At 42.0% G+C, this 26,023-nt stretch overlaps 1 protein-coding gene across 4 annotated transcripts in view; it reads left to right on the forward strand.

The window, feature by feature from the left end:
* Nucleotides 1–25,216, forward strand: part of tubd1 (tubulin, delta 1) — a 36,416-nt gene extending 11,200 nt beyond the window's left edge. For all 4 annotated transcript variants that reach the window (XM_052031164.1, XM_052031165.1, XM_052031163.1 and 1 more), the window contains 6 exons: nt 853–1,069; nt 5,014–5,245; nt 6,711–6,875; nt 10,293–10,433; nt 19,785–19,968; nt 24,998–25,216. In XM_052031164.1, the coding sequence (XP_051887124.1) occupies nt 853–1,069; nt 5,014–5,245; nt 6,711–6,875; nt 10,293–10,433; nt 19,785–19,968; nt 24,998–25,112 (1,054 nt within the window). In that variant the 3' untranslated portion in view covers nt 25,113–25,216. The remainder of the gene's footprint in view (nt 1–852; nt 1,070–5,013; nt 5,246–6,710; nt 6,876–10,292; nt 10,434–19,784; nt 19,969–24,997) is intronic.
* The last annotated feature ends 807 nt before the right edge of the window (nt 25,217–26,023 follow it).

The following is a 26,023-nucleotide window of genomic DNA, read 5'->3' on the forward strand; positions in this document are numbered from 1 at the left end:
CCAAGCTCACTCAACCTATCCTCATAAGACATGCTCTCCAATCCAGGCAACATCCTGGTAAATCTCCTCTGCGCCCTCGCTAAAGCTTCCAAATCCTTCTTATAATGAGGCGACCAGAATTGAACACAATACTCCAAGCGTGGTCTAACCTGAGTTTTAGATTTCCAACATTACCTCATGGCTCTTGAACTCAATACCCTGACTAATGAAGGCCAACAAACCATATGCCTTCTTAACAACCCTATTAACCTATGTGGCAACCTTGAGGGATCTATGGACGTGGACCCCAAGATCCCTCTGTTCCTCCACACTGCTAAGAGTCCTGCCATTAACCTTGTATTTTGCCTTAAATTGATCTCCTGAAGTGTATCACTTCACACTTTTCTGGGTTGAACTCCATCTGCCACTTCTCAGTCCAGGCCTGCATTCTATCAAAATCCTGTTGTAATCTACAGCAACCTTCTACACTATCCATAACATCACCAACCTTTGTATCATCAGCAAACTTACTAACCCACCCTTCCACATCCTCATCCAAGTCATTTATAAAAATCACAAAGAGCAGGGGTCCCAGAACAGATCCCTGCGGAACACCACTGGTCACCGACCTCCAGGCACAATACGCTCCATCTGTCACCATCCTCTGTCTTCTATGGGCGAGCCAGTTCTGAATCCATAGCCAAGTTTTGCTGGATTCCATGCCTCTTGACTTTCTGAATAAGCCTTCCATGAGGAACCTTATCAAACGCCTTACTAAAATCCATGTACACTACATCCACTTTCTTTTCTTTTCTATTTTCCCCTCATCTAAGCCTCAGTAAAATTGTGTTTTCTATGTGTTCTGATGCTCAGGTTTTGCGTTCATGGTCCCCAACACGAAGAAGCTGTGATGGACCTGGTCCAACAGGAGGCTGAGAAATGTGAGCGGCTCAGTGGCTTCTTGACAATGATGAGTCTGGCTGGAGGGACTGGGTCCGGGTTGGGTACATTTGTCACTCAGTGCTTGCGGGATAGGTACCCACACTCGTTGATACTGAATCAACTCACATGGCCTTATGGAACTGGAGAGGTAGGCTAGATACCTGTCCTGTCATGAAGTTTGTACCGATGCAGTGTCCCACTTATGCTAATGTAAATGTAGAATGGTAAAAGTTAAACAAAATTGTTAGCAGGATATAAATTGTCAGCAAACTGGAATCTTTGTAAAATATATTTATCAGAACTTGTAGCTTTTTTCTCTACTTGGGCCATAAGTCAACTAAAATGACTAGAACAGATACTTGGTTTTGTTTTCATAGGTGGATTCCAGGGAGCAGTACCCACAATGGTGCAATGAGCTCTTTTATTTATGTGGGATCAATCATGCTTCAAAAAGGAGCAGATATGCAGTGTCAAAAATTCTGTAAATACTGTTAAAACTAATTGGGAATTTGAATGATAATGGGAACTAAAGAGCCTTCAAGAGGATGTAGACCAGTTGAGTGAGTGGGTGACAGCATGGCAGATGATGTACAATGTGCGAAAATGTGAGGTTAACCTCTCAGGTTGAGTATTTGTTGGGAGATGGGGAGGTGTCTTCAAAGGGAGCAGGGTGTCCTTGTACAAAGCTAACATGCAGATGCAGCTGCCGGTAGAAAGGCAAATGATGTGTTGACTTCTAATGTCAGAGAATTTTAGGATAAGAGTAAAATGTCTTTATGGTATCATATCTGAGTAATGTATACAATTTTGGTCTCCTTTTCTAAAAAAGGATATACTTGTTTTCATAGGTGGATCTTTTTCTAAACCTAGAGCTAAAGCCTAGACATCTATATAGAATCTGGAAGAATAAGATGTAGCCTAATTCAAATGTACAAATTTCTTGGAAGAATCAATATGGGATGTTTCCTCTAACTGAGGAGTTAGAGGCACAGAAGGATATGGTCCTAATGCAAGTAAATAGGCAAATGGGATTAGTTTATATGGACAAAATGTTCGGCATGGACGTGTTGGACCGAAGGGCCTGTTTCTATGTTGTACAACTCTATGAAGACTCTAGGTGAAAAAAAAATCTTTCAAAGTGTGGTGAATCTTTGGAATAATATAAACACTCAGTATACCCTGGAACACAGTGGAGGCTCAGATTTCATTTAAGTTGCATTTGAAACTGAGATGCACAGACTCTGAACGTTAAGGGATCTGGGGATAGTGCAGGAAGATAGTATTGTGGCGGATCAGCCATGAGCTTATTGAATGACAGAATTGGCTTGATGGGCCAAATGGCCCAACCCTTCTACTTCTTATGTAATCCAGACTTACACCCCAGTTCAGCATTGACATATGGTGCAGCTGGAGTATTGCTCCATTGGAGAGATGCTGTCTTTTGGATGAAGTGTGAAACTGATGTCACAAGAGGAAGTAGTGGATTTTATGACACTATTGGGAGAAGACTGTGACTGTTTAGAAGTATTTTGTTGCCTGTAAAACATTGATAAAGTGCTGAGATGCTGTAAGATGCAAGTTTTTTGTACAAGTTCTTTTTGGCCTTGGATGAAAACACTGACTGCCAAACTAGCTATGAATGAGGTCGAAGCATACATGAAAGGACATCTGTCAAGAGGCTTGGATTAGAGAAGATATCATTCAGGTTCCTTGAAAAGTGATAAATTCTGCAGATGCTGGAAGCCTTACTTGAAACATTAACTATGTTTCTCTCTCCTCAGATGCTTCCTGATCTGCTGAGTGTTTCCAGCATTCTACATTTTTATTAACTCTAGGTTTCTCCCTGGCCCCTGACAGCATCCATAAATCATAAATCATTTTGAGTTTTGCCTTGAAGGTTTCTTTATATTTTAATACTTATTGAAACCTGAACTTATCCTGATTGACTTCAGTTACCAACGTAAAGATTAAGCAGACTAGGTTTATGCATGTCACTGGAAACTGGAGTACCCAGAGGAAACCCACAAGATCACAGAGAATGTGCAAGCTCCACAGGGCCAGCTCCAGAAGTCAGGATCAAACCTATGTTGCTGGAGCTGTGAGGCAGCTGCACAATCTGCAGAGCTACAATGCTGCCCTGAAAAGATGGGTTTGTTTCTACGGATATTTTAATAAACCTTTTTTGTACTTTTTGAGAGCCTCTGCCTCATTTTAGTAATACACTTACTTGTTTAGAGAATGCAGACATCATTGGTAAGGCTGTGCTTATTGTGCATTTCAAATGTGGTCAGGCGTTGTCGAATAAGGATTTAGTAGGTTCATGTTCACCATTATAGATACTGGCTTTTCATTTCCACATTTATTTAATTACCTGAATTAAAATTCCCTGGCTCCTGTAGTGAATCAAATTTGTGTTTGGATCAATAATAATAACAGAAAATGCTGAAGATATTCAGCAGGTTAGGCATCATTTATGGAGAAAGAAACAATTAATGTTGTAAATAGTGACCAGTCATCAGAACACCTAATCAATAGCCTCCCTCTGAATAATAGTTCAGTAAATTAACTGCTATGCTGCTTTATTCATTAAGTAGTAGCTCCTTTAATAGGAGGACCAGATTTGCACACACAGCAAGTGTGGTTTAACCAAGGTTACAAATTGAATGTAACCTAAGCTTTTATTTCTACTTCTTAAGAAGTGAACCCCAGTGAGTGACCTTATTAATCTGCAATGCTATGTATAGTGATTTATGTATGTCTACCCACGGATATTTTTAGACCCTTATTTTCTAAGTACTTTAATTCTCCTAAAATGTTTCACCCACACTGTTCGATATTGAAGTTTGCCAATTACAAGTCCACAGTGCAAGTTTATGAACATCTTGTACTTTGTCAGAATCCTTCTCCAGACTTATACTCCCAGACTGCTGTTGTGTAAATTTTGAAATCGTATCCTGTGCAAACAATTTGCATAAACAGTCCAGTGAGGTTGTGCTTGCTGTGAGCTACCCATAGAGAATAAAAAAACCTGAGAGCTGACCAAGTCTTGTTAACTGGCTTAGCTGGAACTTTGAAAACTTAGAGTTTGAATGTCTCTTAGACATTAAAAATTATGAAATGAAATAATCACAAAATGCTCAAACATACTTGAGTCACTTAACCACTAAAAAAAACTGTGTTAAACATTTCTCATTTTCCTTTACAATATGTGTCGTACTGTTCTATGTTCTAAGTATAGGTCATTCAGCACATTAAGTCTATGCCAGTCCTCAAGGTAATATTATCAATACCAGTCCACTCTCTTATTTCCCAGTAATCTATTCTCTCACACATGCCCATTACCATCCCTTGAATCTCCCACCAACCCTTGACACTAGGGGTGATTCACAATAGCCAATTAACCTAACAGACAGAATGTCATTGGAATGTGGGATGAAACTGGAGCATCTGAAGGAAACCCACATGATAACAGAGCATGTACAAGTACCACATATGCAGCTCCAGAAGTCAGGATCAAACCTGTGTTGCTGGAGCTGTGAGGCAGCTGCACCATCTGCAGTTCTACTGTGCTGCTCTTAATTGATGGATTTGTTGTAAGAGGAGAATTTAAGCAATCTGGGTTTATATCTTTTGATTTAGAATAATGAGAGGTGAAGTCATAGAATTGTACAAAATTCCTCAAGGCTTAACAGGCTAGATGCAGGGTTGATGTAAAATTAAACAATAGAAATGTAATTGGGTGCTACAACTGGGCCTCTAATCTCAGGGGTGGGAGAGTGATGAAGGGGACAAGATGGCAGGACACTTCCATGGGGTAACACAGGAAGCAATGAGTTCATTGCAGCCAGCAGGGGAGCAACACAGGAACAATGGCTAGGCAGTGAAATATCTTAGAAGGTTGATTCAATGGTACTTGATAATGCAGCAGGAAGTGGGATGGTCCAACATTGTATTAGAATATTCTAGTGGGATATCAAAGAGATGTTTCACTGGGTAACATAAGGAGGAAGGATAACTCCAGGCAGTAGGAATCTTATAGGCATTTTGTGTTTCTAGATTTCATTTTCTCTTAAGGAGAATTTTGTTTTTCAGGTAATTGTCCAGAATTACAATACAGTGCTGACGCTGTCTCACTTGTATCAGTCGTCGGATGCACTACTCATTCATGAGAATGACATCATTCACAGGATTTGTTCACAGCTGGTGAATATAAAACAGATCTCCTTCACAGACATCAACAAAGTAATTGCTCACCAACTTGCAAGTGTCTTGCAACCAGCATGCACCGGATGGCATGCGACAGAATATGGCTCAAATCCTCTTGGTAAGAAGAAACCTACCATTTTTTAACTGTGCCCTTTTCCATTTATTCCTTTCTCCAGGTTTCATTATTTGTAGTACCTTCACAATCAGGCAGGGAGTATATGTCACTAGAGGGTGCAAGTTTCATGACGGGAAAATAAGTTTATATAAGGTTGACAAAGAAAAGCTGTTCCCATCAGATCACTTTACAAAGACTAGAGGACATTGGTTTAAAGCTTTAGTTAAAATGTCAGGTAGGACGTGAGGAAGAACGTTTTAGAGTCATAGAGTACTACAGCACAGAAACAGGCCATTCAGCCCATCTAGTCTATGACAACCTGATCTTTTGCCTAGTCCCATCTACCTGCACCCAGACCATATCCCTCCAAACCCCTCCCATCCATGTATCTATCCAAACCTCTCTTAAGTGTCACAATTGAACCCACATCTACCACTTCCACTGGCGGCTCGTTCCATACACCATCCTCTGAGTCAAGAAGTTCCCCCTCAGATTCCCCTTATATATTTCACCTTTCACCCTAAACCTATGTCCTCTAGTTTTAGTCTCACCCAACCCTAGGGAAAAAGCCTGTATGCATTCACCCTATCTATACCCCTCATAATTTTGTATACCTTAAAAGATCTCCCCTCATTCTCCTGCACTGCAGGGAATAAAGTCCTAACCTATTAAACCTTTCCCTATAACTCAGATCCTCAAGTCCCGGCAACATCCCTGTAAACTTTCTCTGCACTCTTTCAAGCTTATTGATATCTGTCCTGTAGGTAGGTGACCAGAACTGCACACAATACTCCAGATTTGGCCTCACCAACATCTTGTACAACCTTGACATAACATCCCAACTCCTGTACTCAATGCCCTGATTTATGAAGGCCAAAGTGCCAAAAGCTCTCTTTACGACCCTATCTACCTGTGACACCATTTTAAAGGAATTATGGATCTGTATTCCCAGGTCCCTTTGTTCTACCACACATCTCAGAGCCCTACCATTCATTGTGTACGTGTTACCCTGGTTTTTCCTTCCAAAGTGTAACACCTTGCACTTGTCTGCATTGTTCCATATCCATTTTTCAGCCCATTTTCCTAGCTGGTCAAGATCACGCTGCAAGCTTTGACAGCCTTCCTCACTGTCTACTACACCCCCAATTTTGGTGTCATCTGCAAATTTCCTGATCCAGTTTACCACATTATCATCTAAATCATTAGTATAGATGATAAACAACAACGATCCCAGCACCCTTTATTGGTGTGAATGGTAATGACCTGTGGTTATGAGGATATGCTGGTACTGGATAGGTAATTGAAGGAAATAAACAAAGGGTTATGGGGATAGAATAGGGATATGGGACTGATTAGAGTGATCTTCAGAGAGCCACCATAGATTTGGTGTCCACTGTGCTGTAATGGCTATTAATAAATCATTATCTTAAAGGTAGCAACTAATCTTTGATTTTTTTTCTGTCTGCAGGTGATCTTCTAGGAAGTTTGGTAACACATCCAGAGTATAAATTACTAGGCCTGATGAACATCCCACAGATGTCTGACACTTCTTTGCAGTTCAGTACCTTTAGTTGGCCAGGGCTTCTGAAGCATCTGCGGCAAATGCTGATGGCCAACTCAAAGATGGAAGCAGGTCAGTGATTGTCTATTCTACAGCAAACAGCAGCAACTTACTTTACAAACCATAAAATTGTATAGCTTGGAAATGGGCCATTTGGCCAAACTCGTCCTTGCTTACGTATTGGGCACCCATACGTATTAATTACATCTTCCAGCAATTGGTCCATAGCCTTCTATGCCTCAATGATTCAAGTGCTGATCTAGACACTTCATAAAATGCTATTAATGACTCAGCTTCAACCACTCTCTCAGCTAATATATTCCAGGTACTTACTGCTCTCTGGGTAAAGAAGGTGCCCCTCATTTCCCCTTTAAATCTCTTCCCCCTACCCTAAACCTATGTCCTCTAGTTTTGCTTAATTCTTATATAACTATGTAAATTGGTTTATTATTGTCAATTGTACCGAGGTACAGTGAAAAACTTTGTTTTGCATGCCATCCATACAGATCATTTCATTACAACAGTGCATTGAGGTAGTACAAGGGAAAACAATAGCAGAGTGCGGAATAAAGTGTTACAGTTACAGAGAAAGTGCAGTGCAGGTAGACAGTAAGGTGCAAGGGTAGATTGTGAGGTCAGGAGTCCATCTTATTTTACTAAGAGATCGTTCAGTAGTCTTATAACAACAGAGACAGAAGCTGTCCTTGAGCCTGGTGGTACATGCTTTCAGGCTTTTGTATCTTCTGCCTGATGGGAGATGAGAGAAGAGAGAATGTCCAGGGTGGGTGGGGTCTTTGATTATATTGGCTGCTTTACCAAGACAGCAAGAAGTGTAGACAGAGTCCATGGTGGGAAGGCTAGTTTCTGTGATGTGCTGAGCTGTATCCACAACTGTCTGCAGCTTTTTGCAGTCTTGGGCAGAGTAGATGCCATACCAAGCTGTGATGTATCCAAATAGGATGCTTTCTATGGTGCCTCAATAAAAATTGTCGAGGGTTAAAGGAAATGTGCCAAATTTCTTTAGCCTCCTGAGGAAGTAGAGGCACTGGTGAGCTTTCTTGGCTGTGGCATATATGTGGTTGGACCAGGACAGGCCATTGGTCATGTTCGATCCTAGGAACTTGAAGCTCTCAGCCCTCTCAACCTCAGCACCATTGATGTAAACAGGAGCGTGTGCACCACACCCCCTTCTTGAAGTCAATGACCAACTCTTTTGTTTTGCTTATATGGGGAAAAGTTTTCTCCAGACTACCCTACCTATACCCCTCATAATTGATGATATTGGTTTATTATTGTCATGTGTACCAAGATACTATGAAAACCTTTTTGAATTGCATGCCATCCAGACAGATCATGCCATACAGACAGATCATGCTATACATAATTACATTGAGGTAATAAAAAGGAAACAGAATGTAGAATATAGTGTTGCAGTTACAGAGAAAGTGCAGTGCCGGTAGACATAAAACATACAAGGGCCATGTGAGGTAGATTGGGAGATCAAGAGTTCAGCTTTTAGCATATGAGAAGTCCTTTCAAGAGTTTGACAATCTGGGTTAGAAACTGTTGTTGAGTCTGGTGGTACGCACTAATCCTTTGAACCAGTCTCCCATGTGAGACCTTGACAAAGACCTTATGAAAGTCCATGTAAGTCACATCTATTGCCCTGCCCTCATCAATACACTTTGTTACCGCTTCATAGAATTCAATCAAATTAGTCAGACAGTATCTGCTCCTGACAAACACAAGAAGAAAGTATACAGTAAAAAGCAGCACCCTCAGGAGCATTGATGTAGAAAGAAATTGTGGGGTACAAGTCCATAGCTCCCTGAAGTGGCAACACAATTAAGATCTTTATTTGTCACATGTACATGGAAACACACAGTGAAATGCATCTTTGCGTAGAGTGTTCTGGGGGTAGCCCACAAGTGTCGCCACACTTCCGGCACCAACATAGCAAATGGATAGTGTGGTAAAGAATGCTTGCCTTCATTGGTCAGGGCATTGAGTATAAAAGTTGGAATGTTGCAGCTGAATAAAACTTCCATTCAGCCACATTTGGAGAATTGTGTGCAGTTCTGGTCACCACACTATGGGAAGATGTGGAGGCTTTTGAGAGCATCCAGTAGAGCTTCACCAGAATGATGCCTGGATTGTAGAGTATTAGCTACCAGGAGAACTTGTATTGTTTTCTCTGGAACCTCAGAATCTGAGGCTTAGATAGGGTAGGTGGTTGGAGTCTTTTTCTCCAGTGTGGAAATGTCAAATACTAGAGGGAATGGGTGTAATGTGAGAAGAGTAAAGTTCAAAGGAGATTTGTGAGGCAACCAGTTTTTTTTAGAAATACACTGTAGTAGTTGCCTGGAATATGCTGCCAGGGGAGTTGGTAGAAGCAGATACATTATCAAAGTTTTAGAGGCATTTAGACAGACACGTGGACAGGCAGGGAATAGAGGGATATGAACCATGTGGAAGCAGATGGGATTAGTTTAGACTGGCAACATGGTCAACGTAGACAAGGTAGGCCAAGAGCCTTTTCCTGTGCCGTACTGTACCATGTTCTAAACGCCAACCGGTTCGCAATTAAGGCCAAAATGTCATTGTCTTCCTAACCAGTTGCTGCACCTGCCAGCTAACTTTTTGCAGTTTGTGCATGAGAACACATCATTACCTTTGCACTTCACTCATTTGCATATTTTTCTGATTAGATGACTGAAATACATGACCTCACCCTTTTCCACGTTAAATTCCATCTACCTATATCCTATTACAAAGTCACAATATTCTCATCAATATTGCCCTTCCACCTATTTTCAGATCATCAGTGCTCTATTAGATTAAGGAGCACTGAATTTCTTGAGGATATCTGTAATTGTGGGTACATGTAAAACATGAAGGACAGAATTTCAATTACCTCCATGCAGAGTAAATTAGACCCAGAGACTATCAATGAAATGATTATTGTGGCTGTGAAAGCAAGTATTGAGAGAGGTGATCAAAGATGACAACAGCTTGTTACTCTCCATATATTTCCAGTTCTGAAGGTCACAGTGGTAAATATCAACTGTTTCTTCATGAAACCTGTCAAATGTGCTGAAAATGCCCTGCATTTTTTTTAAATGTCAAATTTCCACCAACTGTAGTATTTTGCTTTTGACAGATACTTAAGTACAACAAACATCAAGAAGAACAGACCCCTTCTCTCTTCCTGCAATGTAACTGCTTAATTGCATTGAGTGTTTCTTAATTTCGAGAAGGTAACTACAACCACAGGTTTTATTTATGTAGCGCCTTTAACAGAGCAAAATGTGTGAAGGTACTTTGGAGGAACATATTGATTCTGAGCCACATAAGCTGATATTAGGGAAAATAAGTGAAAGTGTGTCCAAATAGATAGCTTTTAAATTAAAAACTGTTCAGTCCTCAAGCTTGTTCTGTATGTAAGTGCATGTAATTTTATCAACATTAAGGATCAGTTTCTGTTCTCAGGTATTGACTGGCAAGTGAAACTTCCCCTAACAGGACTCCTGTCAGCTGCAAAAGTTCCACAAAATAAGGAGATGCACTTCAATACATCTCTGGCCAACCTGCTGATATTGCGAGGGAAGGATGTTCAGGAAGCTGACGCCAGTGAGTACAGTAATATCACTGACTGTATGCAAAATGTAACTTGCTGTGTTATCTGGTTATTTAAATTTTCTTTATCTTCAGGATGAAAAGAGGTCTGATGAACCGACCATATCCCTGTAATTCCTTCAGTAGTGTGGAGAACTTCATAAAGCTAATAAGTTTCTGCTAATACTGATATCAATCCAAGTTATAAACCTTTAGAATCTATACATATCAAATCTGAATTTAATGCCAGAAACCTGTCACCAATTTCAAATATGGGAAATTTTGAATTGTTAAAACTGTAAATTTCTTTTACATTGTGACAGCTTGTTCATATCGGTAGCAATGAAACTGCAGTGCGTTTTGGCTTTTAAAACTTTATATAATTTGAGAAAGTAAAATGTGGCATAACAACTGACTTAAGTGTAAACTAAATCTAAACTTCCTTTTAGTTGATGTACACTTTTACAGGAATAGTTTTCAAAGACAAAGAAATAGCAATTATAAATCATTCTTTTAAATTTATTCTCAGTGGCACTGGTAGACTATCACAATTTTTTTCTTTGCATTTTGGAGTTTCTTGATTTTTGATTATATGCAACTCATCTGAAATAGCCCTCTGGCTCTTTATAAGACCCTAAAACATAGGAGCAGAATTAGGCCATTCGGCCCATCGAGTCTGCTCTGCCATTTGATCATGGTTGATTTTTCCCTCTCAATCCCATTCTCCTGCCTTCTCCCCATAACCTTTGATGCCCTTACTAATCAAGAACCTATCAACCTCCAGTTTAAATATACACAACGACTTGGCCTCTGCAGCTGTCTGTGGCAATGAATTCTATAGATTCACCCTCTGGCTAAAGAAATCCCTCCTCATCTGTTCTGAAGGAATGTCCTTCTATTCTGAGGCTGTGCCCTCTGGTTCTAGACTCTCCCACTACAGGAAACATCCTCTCCACATCCACTCTATCCAGGCCTTTCAATATTCAGCAGGTTTCAATGAGATCCTCCCTCATCCTTCTAAACTCCAACAAGTACAGACCCAGAGCCATCATATGCTCCAAATACATTAACCCTTTCATTCCCAGGACCATCCTTGTAAACCTCCTCTGGACCCTCTCTAAAACCAGCACACAATTCCTTAGATATGGGGCCCAATACTGCTCACAGTACTCCAAGTGTAGTCTGACCAACACCATAAAGCCTCAGTATTACATCCTTGCTTTTATATTCTAGTCCTCTCGATATGAATGCTAACACTACATTTGCCCTCCTTGCTACTGACTCAACCTGCAAGTTAACCTTTAGGGAATACTTGGACTCCCATGTCCCTTTGCACCTCTGATTTCTGAATTCTCTCCCCATTTAGAAAATAGTCTACACCTTTATTCCTTCTATCAAAGTGCATGACCATACACTTTGCTATGCTGTATTCCATCTGCCACTTTGCCCATTCTCCCAACCTGTCCAAGTCCTACTGCAGACTCTCTGCTTCCTCAACACTACCTGCCCCTCCACCATCACCTGCATCATCCACATACTAGGCCACAAAGCCAGATCATTAACATGAAAAGTAGCAGACCCAACACAGACCCCTGCAGAACACTACTAGTCACCAGCAGCCAACTGGATAAGGCCCCCTTTATTCCCACTCTGCCTTCTGCAGTCAGCCAATCTTCTATCCATGCTAGCACCTTTCCTGCAATACCATGGGCTTCTATCTTGTTTTGCATCCTCATGTGCAGCACCTTGTCAAAGATCTTCTGAAAATCCAAGTAAACAACATCCACTAACTTTGTCTATCCTGCCTGTTGGTTCCTCAGAATTCTAACAGATTTAGAACATAGAACAGTACAGCACAATACAGGCCCTTCAGCCCAATGTTGTGCCGACCTTCAAACATCACCTAAGACTATCAAACCCCTTCCTCCCGCATATCCGTCTTATTTTAAATTCCTCCATATTGCTTATCTAGTAATCTCTTGAATTTGACAAATGTACCTGCCTCCACCACCACCCCAGACAATGCATTCCATGCCCCAACCACTCTCTGGGTAAAAAACCTTCCTCTGTTATCTCCCTTGAACCTCCCACCCATTACTTTAAAGCCATGCCTTCTTGTATTGAGCATTGGTGCCCTGGGAAAAAGGCGCTGGCTATCCACTCTATCTATTCCCCTTAATATTCTGTACACCTCTATCATGTCTCCCCCTCATCCTCCTCCTTTCCAAAGAGTAAAGACCCAGTTCCCTTAGTCTCTCCTCATAATGCATACTCTCTAAACCAGGCAGCATCTTGGTAAATCTGCTCTGCACCCTTTCCAACACTTCCACATCCTTCCTACGAGGCAACCAGAACTGGACACTGTACTCTAAGTGGGGTCTAACCAGAGTTTTATAGAGCTGCATCATTACCTTGCAGCTCTTAAACTCAATCCCACGACTTATGAAAGCTAACATCCTATAAGCTTTCTTAACTACCCTATCCACCTGAGGCAAGTTTCAAGGATCTGTGGATATGGACCCCCAGATCCCTTTGCTCCTCCACGCTACTAAGAATCCTGCCATTAACTTTGTACTCTGCCTTGGAGTTTGTCCTTCTAAAGTGTACCACCTCACACTTCTCCGGATTGAACGCCATCTGCCACTTCTCAGCCCAGCTCTGCATCCTATCAATGTCCCTCTGCAATCTTAGACAATCCTCTACATTATCTACACCACCACCAACCTTTGTGTCGTCAACAAACTTGCTGACCCACCATTCAACCCCCTCAAAGTCATTAATAAAAATCATGAAAACCAGAGGTCCCAGAACCAATCCTTGTGGGACACCACTAGTCACAGCCCTCCTATCTGTATGCACTCCTTCCACCACAACCCTCTGCTTTCTACAGGCAAGCCAATTCTGAATCCACATGGCCAAGCTTCCCTGGATCCCATGCCCTCTGACCTCCTGAAGAAGCCTACCATGTGGAACCTTGTCAAATGCCTTACTAAAATCCATTTGGACCACATCTACTCCACTACCCTCAATCTGCCTAGTCACCACCTCAAAGAACCCTATCAGGCTTGAGACATGATCTGCCCTTCACAAAGCCATACTGTCTGTTCCTGATCAAACCATGATTCTCCAACTGCCCATAGATCCTATCTCTAAGAATCCTTTCCAACAGCTTACCCACCACAGACGTAAGGCTCACTGGTCTATCATTCCCTGGACTATCCCTACTACCTTTTTTGAATAAGGGGACAACATTTGCCACCTTCCAATCCTCCAGTACCATTCTCATGAACAACGAGGACTCAAAGATCCTAGCCAAAGGCTCAGCATTCTCCTCCCTCACCTCGCGGAGCAGCCTGGGGTATATTCTGTCAGGCCCCAGGGACTTATCTGTCCCAATGTTTTCTAACAGCTCCATCACATCCTCACTCTTGATATCAAGATGGTCTAGAACATTACCCTTACCAACACTGTCCTCAGTGTCATCAAGGTCCCTCTCCTTGGTGACTACTGAAGAGGAGTATTCAATGAGGACCTCACCCAATTTCACAGCTTCCAGGTACACCTTCCCATCTTTGTCTCTAATCGGACCTACCTTTAATCTAACCATCCTTCTGCTCTTCGCACAAGTGAAAAGTGCCTTGGGGTTTTCCTTAACCCTACTTGCCAAGGCCTTTTCATGTCCCCTTCTTGCTCTTCTCAGCCCCTTCTTAAGTTCCTTCCTTGCTACCCTATATTCTTCAAGAGACCTATCTGATCCTTGCTGCCTAAACCTTATGTATGCTGCCTTCTTCCTCCTAACTAGATGTTCCACCTCCCTTGTCAACCATGGTTCCTTCACCCTGCCATTCTTTCTCTGCCTCACCAGGACAAGTTTATCCCTAACATTCTGCAAGAGATCCCTGAACAATGACCACATCTCCATAGTACATTTCCCTTCAAAAATATTATCCCAGTTTACACTCCCCAGTTCTAGCCTTATGGCCTCATAACCTCAATTTGCCCTTCCCCAATTAAATATCTTCCTGTCCTCTTTGCTCCTATCCTTGTCCATGACAATGCTAAAGTTTAGGGAGCAATGGTCACTGTCCCCCAAATGCTCACCCACTGAGATATCTGTCACCTGACCTGGTTCATTACCTAATACTAGATCTAATATGGCATTCCCTCTAGTCGGCCTGTTAACATACTGTGACAGGAATCCGTCCTGGACACACTTAAACTCTGCCCCATCTAAACCTTTGGTACGAAGCAGGTGCCAATCAATATTTCAGAAGTTGAAGTGTCCCATGATAGCAACCCTGTTATTTTTGCACCTTTCCAAAATCTGCCTTCTGATCTGCTCCTCAGTATCCTTGCTGTATTTGATGTACATGTGACTAATAAAGAAATCATCTCTTGTTGTCAGGGGGCCAATAGAATACTCCCAGTACAGTAACTGCTCCTTTCTTTTTCCTAACTGCCACCCATACTGACTCTAGAGAGGATCCTTCTACATTATCCACCCTTTCAGCAGCTGTAATAGTATCCCTGACCAGTAATGCCACTCCTCCTCCTCCTCCTCCCCCTCCCTTCTAAAACGCTGAAATCCAGGAATATTCAGTACCACTCCTGCTCTGGTGACAGCCAAGTCTTTGCAAGAGCCACAATATCATATAGTTCCATGTATTTATCCAAGCTCTCAGTTCACCCTTATTCCTGATACTTCTTGCATTTAAGTAAATGCACTTCAGCCCATCCACCTATCCACTTTTATACCCTTTACTCTGCTTCTCCTTCCTCAAAGCCTCTCTATATAGAACAACACAGCACAATACAGGCCCTTCGGCCCACCATGTTGTGCTGCCCTTTAAACCACACCTAAGACTATCTAACCCCTTCCTCTCACATATCCGTCTATCTTAAATTCCTCCATATGCTTATCTAACAATCTCTTGAACTTGTCCAATGTATCAGCCTCCACCACCACCCCAGGCAACACATTCCATGCACCAACCACTCTCTGGGTGAAAAACCTCCCTCTGACATCTCCTTTGAACTTCCCACCCATTACCTTAAAACCATGTCCTCTTGTTTTGAGCATTGGTGCCCTGGGAAAGAGGCACTAGCTGTCCACTATATATTCCTCTCAATATCTTGTATACCTCTATCATGTCTCCCCTCATCCTCCTTCTCTCCAATGAGAACAGCCTAGCTCCTTTAGTCTCTCCTCATAATGCATACTCTAATCCAGGCAGCATCCTGGTAAATTTCCTCTGCACCCTTTCCAACACCTGTTAGATCTGACTTTACTCCATGCATTTCTTCCACTGACTTGTCCCTCCGGTTCCCATCCCCCTTGCAAACTAGTTTAAACCCATCTGAACCACACCAGCAAACCTGCCTGCAAGGATATTGGTCCCCCTTGAGTTCAGGTGTAAGCCATCCACTCTGTACAGGTCCCACCTTCCCCAGAAGAGATCCCAATGATCCAAAAATCAAAAACCTTGCCCCCTGCACCAACTTCTCAGCCATGCATTCATCTGCCATCTCCTCCGATTCTTACCTTCACTATCACGTGACACTAGCAACAATCCTGAGATTGCTACCCTTGAGGTCCTGTTCTTCAGCCTTCTGCCTAGCTCCCTAAACTGACTTTTCAGGATCTCATCTCTCTTCCTACCTATGTCATTGGTACCAACATGTACCACAACTTCTGGCTGCTTTCCCTCCTGCACAAGAATGCTGTGGACCTGTTCAGAGACATCCTGGACCCTGGCACCTGGGAGGCAACATACCATCTGGGATTCTTGCTCACGTCCACAGAACCTCCTGTCTGTTTCCCTGACTATCGTTTGTCAGGCAAGATTTCCCCTTAACGAAACCATGTTGTCTTCAGCTTATTTTATCATGTGTCTCCAAGTACACCAAAACCTCATCCTTAATAATGGACTAACACCTTACCAACCACTGAAGTCAGGCTAACCAGCCTATGATTTCCTGTCTTTTGCCTCCCTCCCTTCTTAAAGAGTGGAGTGACATTTGTGATTTTCCAGTTCTCTGAACCATTCCTGACTCTAGTGATACTTGAAAGGTCACTACCAATGCCACCACAATCTCTTCAGCTACCTCTTTCAGAATCCTGGGATCTAGTCCATTCAGTCCAGGTGACTTATCCACCTTCAGACCTTTCAATTTCCCAAGCACCTTCTCCATAGTAATAGTGACTACAGTCACTTCTGCCCCCTGACTCTTGAATTTCTGGCATGTTACTGGTGTCTTTCAGTGAATATTGACACAAAATATTTATTCAGTTTGTCCGCCATTTTTGTTCCCCATTACTACCTCTCCAGCATCATTTTCCAGTGGTCCGATGTCCACTCTTGCCTCTTTTACTCTAATTATCCCAAAAAAACTTTTGGTATTCTCTTTTATATTATTGGCTAGCTTACCTTCATATTTCATCTTTTCTCCCCATATTGCATGTTTAGTTGCCTTCTGTTGGTTTTTAAAAGTTCTCAATCCTCTAGTTTCTCACTAATTTTTGCAATATTGTACACCCTCTTGCCTTTATGCTGTCTTTGGCTTCCCTCATCAGCCATGGTTGCCTCATCCTCCCTTTAGAATGCTTCTTCTTTGGGATGAACTGATCCTGTGTCTTTCAAATTACTCCCAGAAACTCCTGCCATTACTGCTCTACTGTCATATCTGCTAGGGTCCCTTTCCGATCAGCTGTGGCCAGCTCCTCTCTCATACCTCTGTGGTTACCTTTACTCAACTGTAATACCAATCCATCTGATTTTAGCTTTTCCATCTCAAACTGCAAGGTGAATTCTATCATATATTGATTGCTGCCTCTTAAGGGTTCCTTTACCTTAAGCTCCCTAATCAAATCTGGTTCATTGCACAACACCCATCTAGAATTGCCTTTTCCCTAGTGGGCTTGACCACAAGCTGCTTTAAAAAGCCATCTTGTCAGCGTTCTACAAATTCCTCCTCTTGGGATCCAGTACCAACCCGATTTTCCCAATCCACCTGCATATTGAAATCCCCTATGACCATTGTAACATTGCCCTTTTTACATGCCTTTTCTATCTCCTGTTGTAATTTGTACCCCACATCCTGGCTACTATTCAGAGGCCTGTATATAACTCCCAACAGGGTATTTTTACCCTTGCTGTTTCTTAACTCTACCCACAAGGATTCTACATCTTCTGATCCTATGTCACTTTTTTTCCCTAAGGATTTGAAACCACTTTTTAACCAACAGAGCTACCCCACCCCCTCTGCCCACCTGCCTGTCTTTTCGATAGGATGTGTATCCTTGGATGTTTAGCTCCCAGCTGTGATCTTTCAACCATAACTCTGATGCCAATAATGTCATACCTGCCAATTCCCAACTGTGCTATAAGCTCAACTACCTTATTTCGTATACTGTGTGCATTCAAGTCCAACACGTTCAATCCTGTACTCACCACCCTTCTCAAATTTGTCTTCATGTTGCCTGAAGTTAAATTCTTATCCCTTTCTTCTGGAGATTTCAGTAACCGCTCCTGCACTCTCCTTCCCTTTCAGTTTATCCATACTTTTCCAATCTGTTGAACCCATCCCCTACTATTTAGTTTAAAGCCCTATCTATAGCCCTAGTTATGCAATACACCAGGACCCTGGTCCCAGCGTGGTTCAGGTGAAGCCTGTCCCATCAGAACAGCTCTCTCCTTCCCCAATACTGGTGCCAATGTCCCACGAATTCAAACCCACTTCTCCCACACCAATCTTTGAGCTATGCATATAACTCCCTGATCTTATTGACCCTGTGCCAATTTGCACGTGGCTCAGGTAGCAATCCAGAGATTACTACCTTTTTGGTTCTGCTTTCTAATTTAATCCCTGGCTGTTAAAATTCCCTCAGCAGAACCTCTTTCCTTGTTCTACCAATGTCACTAGTAGCCACATGGACCATGACAACTGGATCTTTCCCTTCCACTCCAAATTTCTCTGCAGGTCAGATGAGATGTCCTGAACCCTGGCATCAGGCAGGCAACACAGCTTTCGGGACTCTTGATCCTTGTGACAGAATTGTGTTTATTCCCCTGACTATATTCTCCCCATTTACAACTACATTTCTCTTCTCTCCCCCCCCCCCCCCCACCCCCTTGAACAGCTCCCTGAACCACAGTTCAGTTGCTCATTCTTCCTACAGCCCACACTCATCCACACAGAAAGCAAGAATCCCAGACCTGTTGGACAAGCTCAAGGGTTGAGGCTCTTCCAGTACAGGAAGGCCAGTAGCTGGGCTATCTAAATGAGGACAGACCTAAAACTTATGCTCCCTCAGTCTTCCTCAAGAACTCATATTAATAGACATCAATTCACTTAACAGCCAGGCATCCTTCCTCAGTAATTTTCTTTGCCACCACCTTGTCCAACATGGTTTCCAGCTCCATTTCCAGGTCTGAGTTCAGCCCCAGCCAGGATTTCAAATGCTGCTTGACCCATTGAATTCCTCCAGCAGATTGTGTAGTGGTTAGTGTAACACTATTACAGCACCAGCAACCTAGTTTCAATTCTGGCCACTGTCTTTAAGGAGTTTGTACATTCTCCCCTTGTCTGCATGGGTTTCCTCCGGTTGGTCAGGTTTCCTGCCACATTCCAAAGACATATAGGTTAGGAAGTTGTGGGCATGCTATGTTGGCACTGGAAGCATGGCAACACTTGTGGGCTGCCCACCAGAACACTCTACACAAAAGGTGTATTTTACTGTGTGTTTCAATGTACATGTAACTAATAAAGATATCTTGGATCCCCCTGCCTGCCTCACTCACAGTCACACCCTCTTGTCCCTGACCACAGACAGAATTTGAAGTAGTTAATCTAATGGGTGTGACTGCCTCCTGAAATACAGCATCCAGGTAACTCTCCCCCTCCCTGATGCATCACAGTGTTTGAAGCTCAGATTCCAGGTCATCAGCTTTGAGCCAGAGTTCCTCAAGCAACCAACACTTGCTGCAGATGTGGTCACTAGGAACCACAATGCAGTCCACCAGCTCCCACATCATGCAGATACAACACATCACCTGATCCTCCATCCCTACTTTATTTAATTAGTTGTAATTTGGTGTCCTTTTATTTAACTACTATATAAAAAAACCTTACCTGCTACTCACCTGTACCTCCTCACCAAAGCCTTAGATTCCCACTTCTACACTGGTCCTCTGTCAGAATGGCTGCTCCACTCTACCCTACCTTCCTATTATTGGCTGAGTTGCTACACACTTAGCCAATCACACAACTCAAAAAAAAGCTGCTAGCTCCTCCCCTCTGCTGCTCTGGCTGCTGCAACTAGAGAAAAACCTTATATTAATATTGGCTAATGATACGTTTTTTCAGGGTGTTTTAAGGAACAGGCACTGTACACCCCCTGGATGCCTGTGGATTCTGCCTTCAACATATGGAGAACCTCCACACCCTTCAACAAATATGAGAAATCAGCCACTATTGTCAGCAACAGCCAGTGCCTCCTGAAACCTCTGGACTGTGCTATGAGAAAAGCTTGGGATATGTTTGCCTCCAGGTTGGTGCCAATTTGACCAGTCAAATTACATGTTCCCTGAATAATATTCTGCCATTTGTTTGCTTTTTAATTCTCTTTTATATATTATTTATTCTATTGCCTCTTTGATGTCAGCCCTTTGTCCCTCTACAGTTCTGTAACAACAGAAGCAATTTCCACCATAGACTAGCTGTCAACAGCTAATGCCATGGAGTGCTGGAAACTTCCCACTTTCCAGTTTGAGAAGGTGGACTCTTGATTCTGCACACACACGTTCGAAGGAGTGCACAAGTCTGCATATCCCATGTTACTCACGTGATGCTGTGCTGTCTAATGCTAGTATTTAGATTTGAGATTATTTATTTTCTAATATGAAGAAAAGAAACAGAAGCAAGAATGGTGTTTATGGCTCCTTAAGACCTCTCTAGCATGCATAAAGTTCACATCAATACCAGGCCACATCACTGTACTACTCATCAGAATGTCATAGAATCACAGAAACGGGCCCTTTCAGCCCATCTCATCCATGCAGACTGTGATGCCTGTCTATGCTAATTCCATTTGCTTGCATTAGGCCCGTATCCCTATATGTCTTTCCTGTTCTAGTGTCTGACCAAATGTCTTTTAACTCCAATTGTTTTTGCCTCTAGTACCTCCTCTGATATTGGTATCTGAATTGGTATCCAGAAACTATCGACCATAACCTCAAAGATGGTCATTGATTAAACATGCACAGCCCCACAGAAAGAGAGCTCAAGGATTACAACCCTCTGTATTAGCAAGTTTCTTCTCATCTCAGTCCTAATTAGCATCTCCTAATTCTAGACTCCCCACTGAGACGAAATTATTTCTCGGCTTCTGTTCTGTTAAACCCACTCAGATTCTTATATGTCTCAGTGAGACTGCCTCACATTCTTCTGAATTCTGGTGAGCATAGGGCAAGTTTCCTTAATTGCTCTTCATTGGACAGCCCCTTCCTTACAGAAATTAATTTTTTACATCTATACTGCAATGACTCTAAGGCCAGCATACATTTTTCTTCTTTTGTATGCTTCTACTAAAGTGCACAACCACACATATTTCCCTGTTGTATTCAGTCTGTCACCTTTTTGCCCACTTGCTTAACCTGTGTTGTTGTTTTCAGACTCCATGTCTTCTTCACACTTCAATTTCCCATCTTTATATCAGTAAATTTGGAACCAGAGTATGTATATTTGTATCTTCAAAAGGCATTCTGTCTGAATCTGTTACTTCTGTAAATTATAAACTACTAAGGGCTCAGTGCTGATTTCAGCAGCTTCCACTGGTAACAGTCTGCCAGACTGTAAAAAGACTATATAATTCCTGCTGTTTGCTGTTCTTTAACTGATCATCAAGGAGAATTTATAATGAACGGGGAAATGTCAGAGGAATTAAACTAATTACTTGTGTTTATCTTCATGATAGAATACAAACAAATACTTTTACAGATATTCTTGAGAAACAAAGGGATGTACAGGGGGATCTTGGGGTCCAAGTCCATAGCTCCCTGAAGGTGGCTGCACAGGTTGGTAGGGTGGTAAAGAAGGCATATGGCATGCTTGCCTTTATTAGTTGAAGCATTGAGTTTAAGAGTCAGGAAGTTATGTTGCAGCTCTATAAAACTGGTTAGGCCGCATCTGGAGTATTGCATTCAGTTCTGGTCGCCCCATTATAGGAAGGATGTGGAGGCTTTGGAGGAGGTGCAGATGAGGTTTACCAGGATGCTGCATGGATTAGAGGGTATGTGCTATAAGGAGAGGTTGGATAAACTTGGTTTGTTTTCTCTGAAGCGGCAGAAGCTGAGGAGAGACCTGATGGAATTTAATAAGATTACGAGAGACATAGATTGGGTAGACAGCTGGTATCTTTTTCCCAGGGTCAAAATGTCTAATGTCAGAGGGCATGCATTTGAGGTGAGGGGAGAAAGTTCAAAGGAGATGTGTGGGGCAATTTTTTTCCACCCAGAGCAGTGGGTGCCCGGAATGTGGTGCAAGGGGTGGTAGTAGAAGCAAATACAATAGAGGCTCTTAGATAGGCACGTCAATATTGTGTAAGCAGAAGGGATTAGTTTAGTTAGCTGTTTAATTACTAGTATAATTAATTCTGCAAAACATCATGAGCCAAAGGGCCTGTTCCTGTGCTGTACTGTTCTATGTTCAAAGATTCAGTGAAAATAATGAAACAAAAGAAATGGTATTAGTAAAGAAGTACTACTAGAGGAGTTAATGAGCCCTGACAACCAAACAATCCATGACCTGATGATCCACATTCCATACTTTTGAAGGAGGTGACAATGGATTCAGTAAATGCCCCAAATACCATCTTCCAAAATTCTATAGATTCTGGAATGGTTCCTGTAGATTGGATGGTGGCAAATATGACCCCACTATTTTGGAAAGGAGGGAGAAGGGAACTACTCTCTTGTTAATCTGACATTAGTAGTTGGGAAAATGCAGAATCTTTAATTAAGAATATAATGCCTAGACACTAAAAAGATAATATGATTGAGCAGAGTCAACATGGATCTATGAAAGGGAAGTCATTTGATTTACCTATTGGAGTTACTTTGGATGTATCTGGTAGAAAGATGAGGGGGAAGCAGTTGATGCGATGCATTTGCTTTGTCATATGGCTTTTGATAAGGTCCCATACAAGAGGTTGGTGAACAAAGTTAAAGCATGTGGAATTGGATGTTGTATGCATGTGTGGATTAATAGTTGGGTGACTCTCAGGTTGGCAGGCTGTACTTGCTGATGTCAAGGTTCCCTCCAGAGCACTGAGGCCATAATTACACTCTGTTGGTCCCACTGGCCAGACAGAGTCGTTCGTGTGCCCAGTGTCAGATTCCCTAAATAGAAACCTGAGCTATGTCACAGAAAGAATTTACCAAGCAGACAGATAAAGATTCAAGGACCTGCTCAGAAAGATAGAACATAGAACAGTAAGGCACAGGAACAGGCCCTTTGGGTCATGATGTCAGGCAATCATGATGCCAAATTAAACGAATCCCATCTGCCTGCACATGATCCATATCTCCCCCATCCCCTGCCTGTTCATATGCTGTCTAAATGCCCCTTAAATACTGCTATCGTATCTGCTTCCACCACCTACCCCACCCTCTGCAGAGCATTCCAGACACCTACCACACCCTGTGTAAATAAAAAATTTGCTTCATAAATCTCTTCTAAACTTTCTCCCTCTCGCCTTAAAGCTGTGCCCTCTAGTATTTGACATTTCCACTCTGGGGGAGAAAGACTCTGACTCTCTACCCTATCTGTGTCTCTCCTAATTTTAGCTAATACTCTCTAATCCAGGCAACATACTGGAAAACCTCTTCCACACCCTCTCCAAGGCTCCCACGTCCTTCCTGTATGGCGACCAGAACAACACACAATACTCCAAATGTAGCCTAACCAAAGTTTAATACAGCTGCAATATGACTGCCTGACTTTTATACTCAACATCCCGGCCAATGAAGACAAGTATGCCAGGCATCTTCGTTGCTGCTCTACTTGTGTTGCTACTTTCAGGGAGCTATGGACTTGGACCCCAAGATCCCTCTGTATGTCAATGCTGTTAAGGGTCCTGCCATTTACTGTATACATTCCCCTTACATTTGACCTCCCAAAATGCAACACCTCACAATTGTCCTGATTAAACTCCATCTACCGTTTCTCTACCCACATTTCCAACTGATCTCTCCTTCATTCAACCTTTGGTTTCCTTCCTTGCCCATCAGTTCTGCTACCTTAATGTGCCCTATGCTGTGATGACAGATGCAAAGTATTTATTTACTACATCTGTGATTTGTTTATTCTCCAAAATAATTTTGCTTGCCTTAGTATCTAAATGATCGTTATTTTTCTCTTTTTAAAATAACTGTATAAGCTCTTAGAATTTTCTGCTTTTTCTCTCATGGTCTTTCTCCACCCTCCTTATCAATTTTTTGGTTAGTTGTTGCTGCTTCCACTAACTCACAGCCCCCAGTTTTTGACAACCTTTTTTGTTAATCCAATGTTATCTTTAGTTTCTCTTCCATGGAAATGTTACTTCTCAATGGAATATACATTCACTGAGAATTTTAAAATGTTACTTGAAGTGCCTGACCTTTTATTGTCAAATGGCAAAAGTTTAAAGTTTAAACCTTTTCCTTTCTCCTTAGGGCAATTAACCCCTCAGACTTACATAATAGACTATATTTATGTTCAAGGCTGGTTTCTGATTACTGCATTCCCCCTCGACTACATATGAAATTCATTCATATTATGATGTTCTTAGCAGGAGGACTCCTTAGGAGATGGAGATTATTAATTAACTCTTTCTTTCAACGCAAGATAAGCTCTGAGTAAATTTGCTTCTAAGTTGGTTCCATGAAGTTTCATTCCAGCAAATTGTCACAAATGCATTTGTAAACTCGTCCTCCAATTTTTTTTCTCTTTTCTTCATGAAAATTAAAGTACGTCCAATTATTATATCAGCTTTACAATAACCTTACTTGAGTAATTCTTTCTCCACTACATTGCTGCTGTTGGGGTTATAAACCAAACCCACCTGTGCTTTGTCCCATTTTTTTTTCAATTTTAATCTTGTTTTCATGAGTTTCATGCTACATGATCCTACAAGAGATGTTGTCCTGTGGATGTTAAATTGAGATCTCTTCTGCCTTCTCAGCTAGACACATGCGATCCCATGGCACTATCTTTAGAGCAGAAAGCCTCTCCAGTGTAGATCAATATTTATCCCTCAACCAATGATTGTATCTCCTGTTTCTAATCTTTATGTTGCTATTTGTAGGCAAATCAACTCCCATATTTCCTATATTTTGACAGTAACTGCACTTAAAAAGTACTTTAGTGTCTGCAATGGCTAGGAGTATCCTGTGATTGTAAAAGGTGCTATAAGAGAAATGTAACTTTTTCTTTGGAAATAATTTTGGTTTTGGATTAAAACTTTAGAAAAAAATTTAGACAAGGATTACATTTTTGTTCCTCATATCTTTGTTCAGGATTTTTTTGACTTTGCCTTTTAGGGCTTATGTGCATCAGTACGTGAAACATGGAATCTCAGAAGAGGAATTTCTAGACAGTTTTACAACCATGGAGCAGGTCATTGCTAGTTATTCTAACCTTGGATTATATAGATGATGGAGACATGAGATGGGTACAACTACTGCTCTGAGTGATTAAGCAGCATATCGCAAGTTTGACTCAAATGTTACTCAGTTCAGGTATTAACAATTAAAATCCTTGTAAGCTTTGAATTATTTTTTATGATGTATTTAAAACTTGTACATATAATATAAAGAATATAATACAAAACATTTCAGCATTAATTGTCTCTCCTGTTTTCTTCTTCTGAATGTCTGGTCAAGTTTTGACAACCAATGAGCAAATATCTGCTGCTTGAATCAGTGAAGACATTTTGTAGAAAGAGAGGTCTTCCATATTGCTAGCTCTGAAAACAGTAAGTGAGATTCCCACTCTGAAAAGGGAGCCATGCACAGGATGTCCTCTCTTGGTGAGCAGGGACATTGACACACTGCGCAGTCGTGATGAGCCATGGACAGGCCGCGTGGTCTCGGTAAGCAGGGATATGGATAGGCTGCGCGGTCTCGGTGAGCAGGAGCATGGACGGACTGCACAGTCTCGATGAGCTATGGACAGGCTGCATGGTCTCAGTGAGCAGGGACGTGGAAAGACTGAGCGGTCTCGGTGAGCTATGGACAGGCTGCGCGGTCTCGGAGCAGGGACATGGACAGACTGTGTGGTCTCAGTAAGCTATGGACGGGCTGCACAGTCTCAGTGAGCAGGAATGTGGACAGACTGCGCGGCCTCGGTGAGCAGGAACGTGGACAGACTGCGCAGTCTTGGTGAGCTTTGAAAGTATTCAAATACTTTGCTTCCATTGCCCCATGAGGAAGAGAATTCCAAAGACTCACAAAGCTCTGAAGAAGTTTTGCCGTATCTCTGTCTGAAATAGGTGACCCCTTGTTTTAAACAATGACCCCTAGTTCTAGGTTTTCCCACAAAAGGAAACATCCTCTCCGTGTCCGAGA

Source organism: Pristis pectinata, chromosome 16, assembly GCF_009764475.1.
Source record: "Pristis pectinata isolate sPriPec2 chromosome 16, sPriPec2.1.pri, whole genome shotgun sequence".
Taxonomy (NCBI): Eukaryota; Metazoa; Chordata; class Chondrichthyes; order Rhinopristiformes; family Pristidae; genus Pristis; species Pristis pectinata.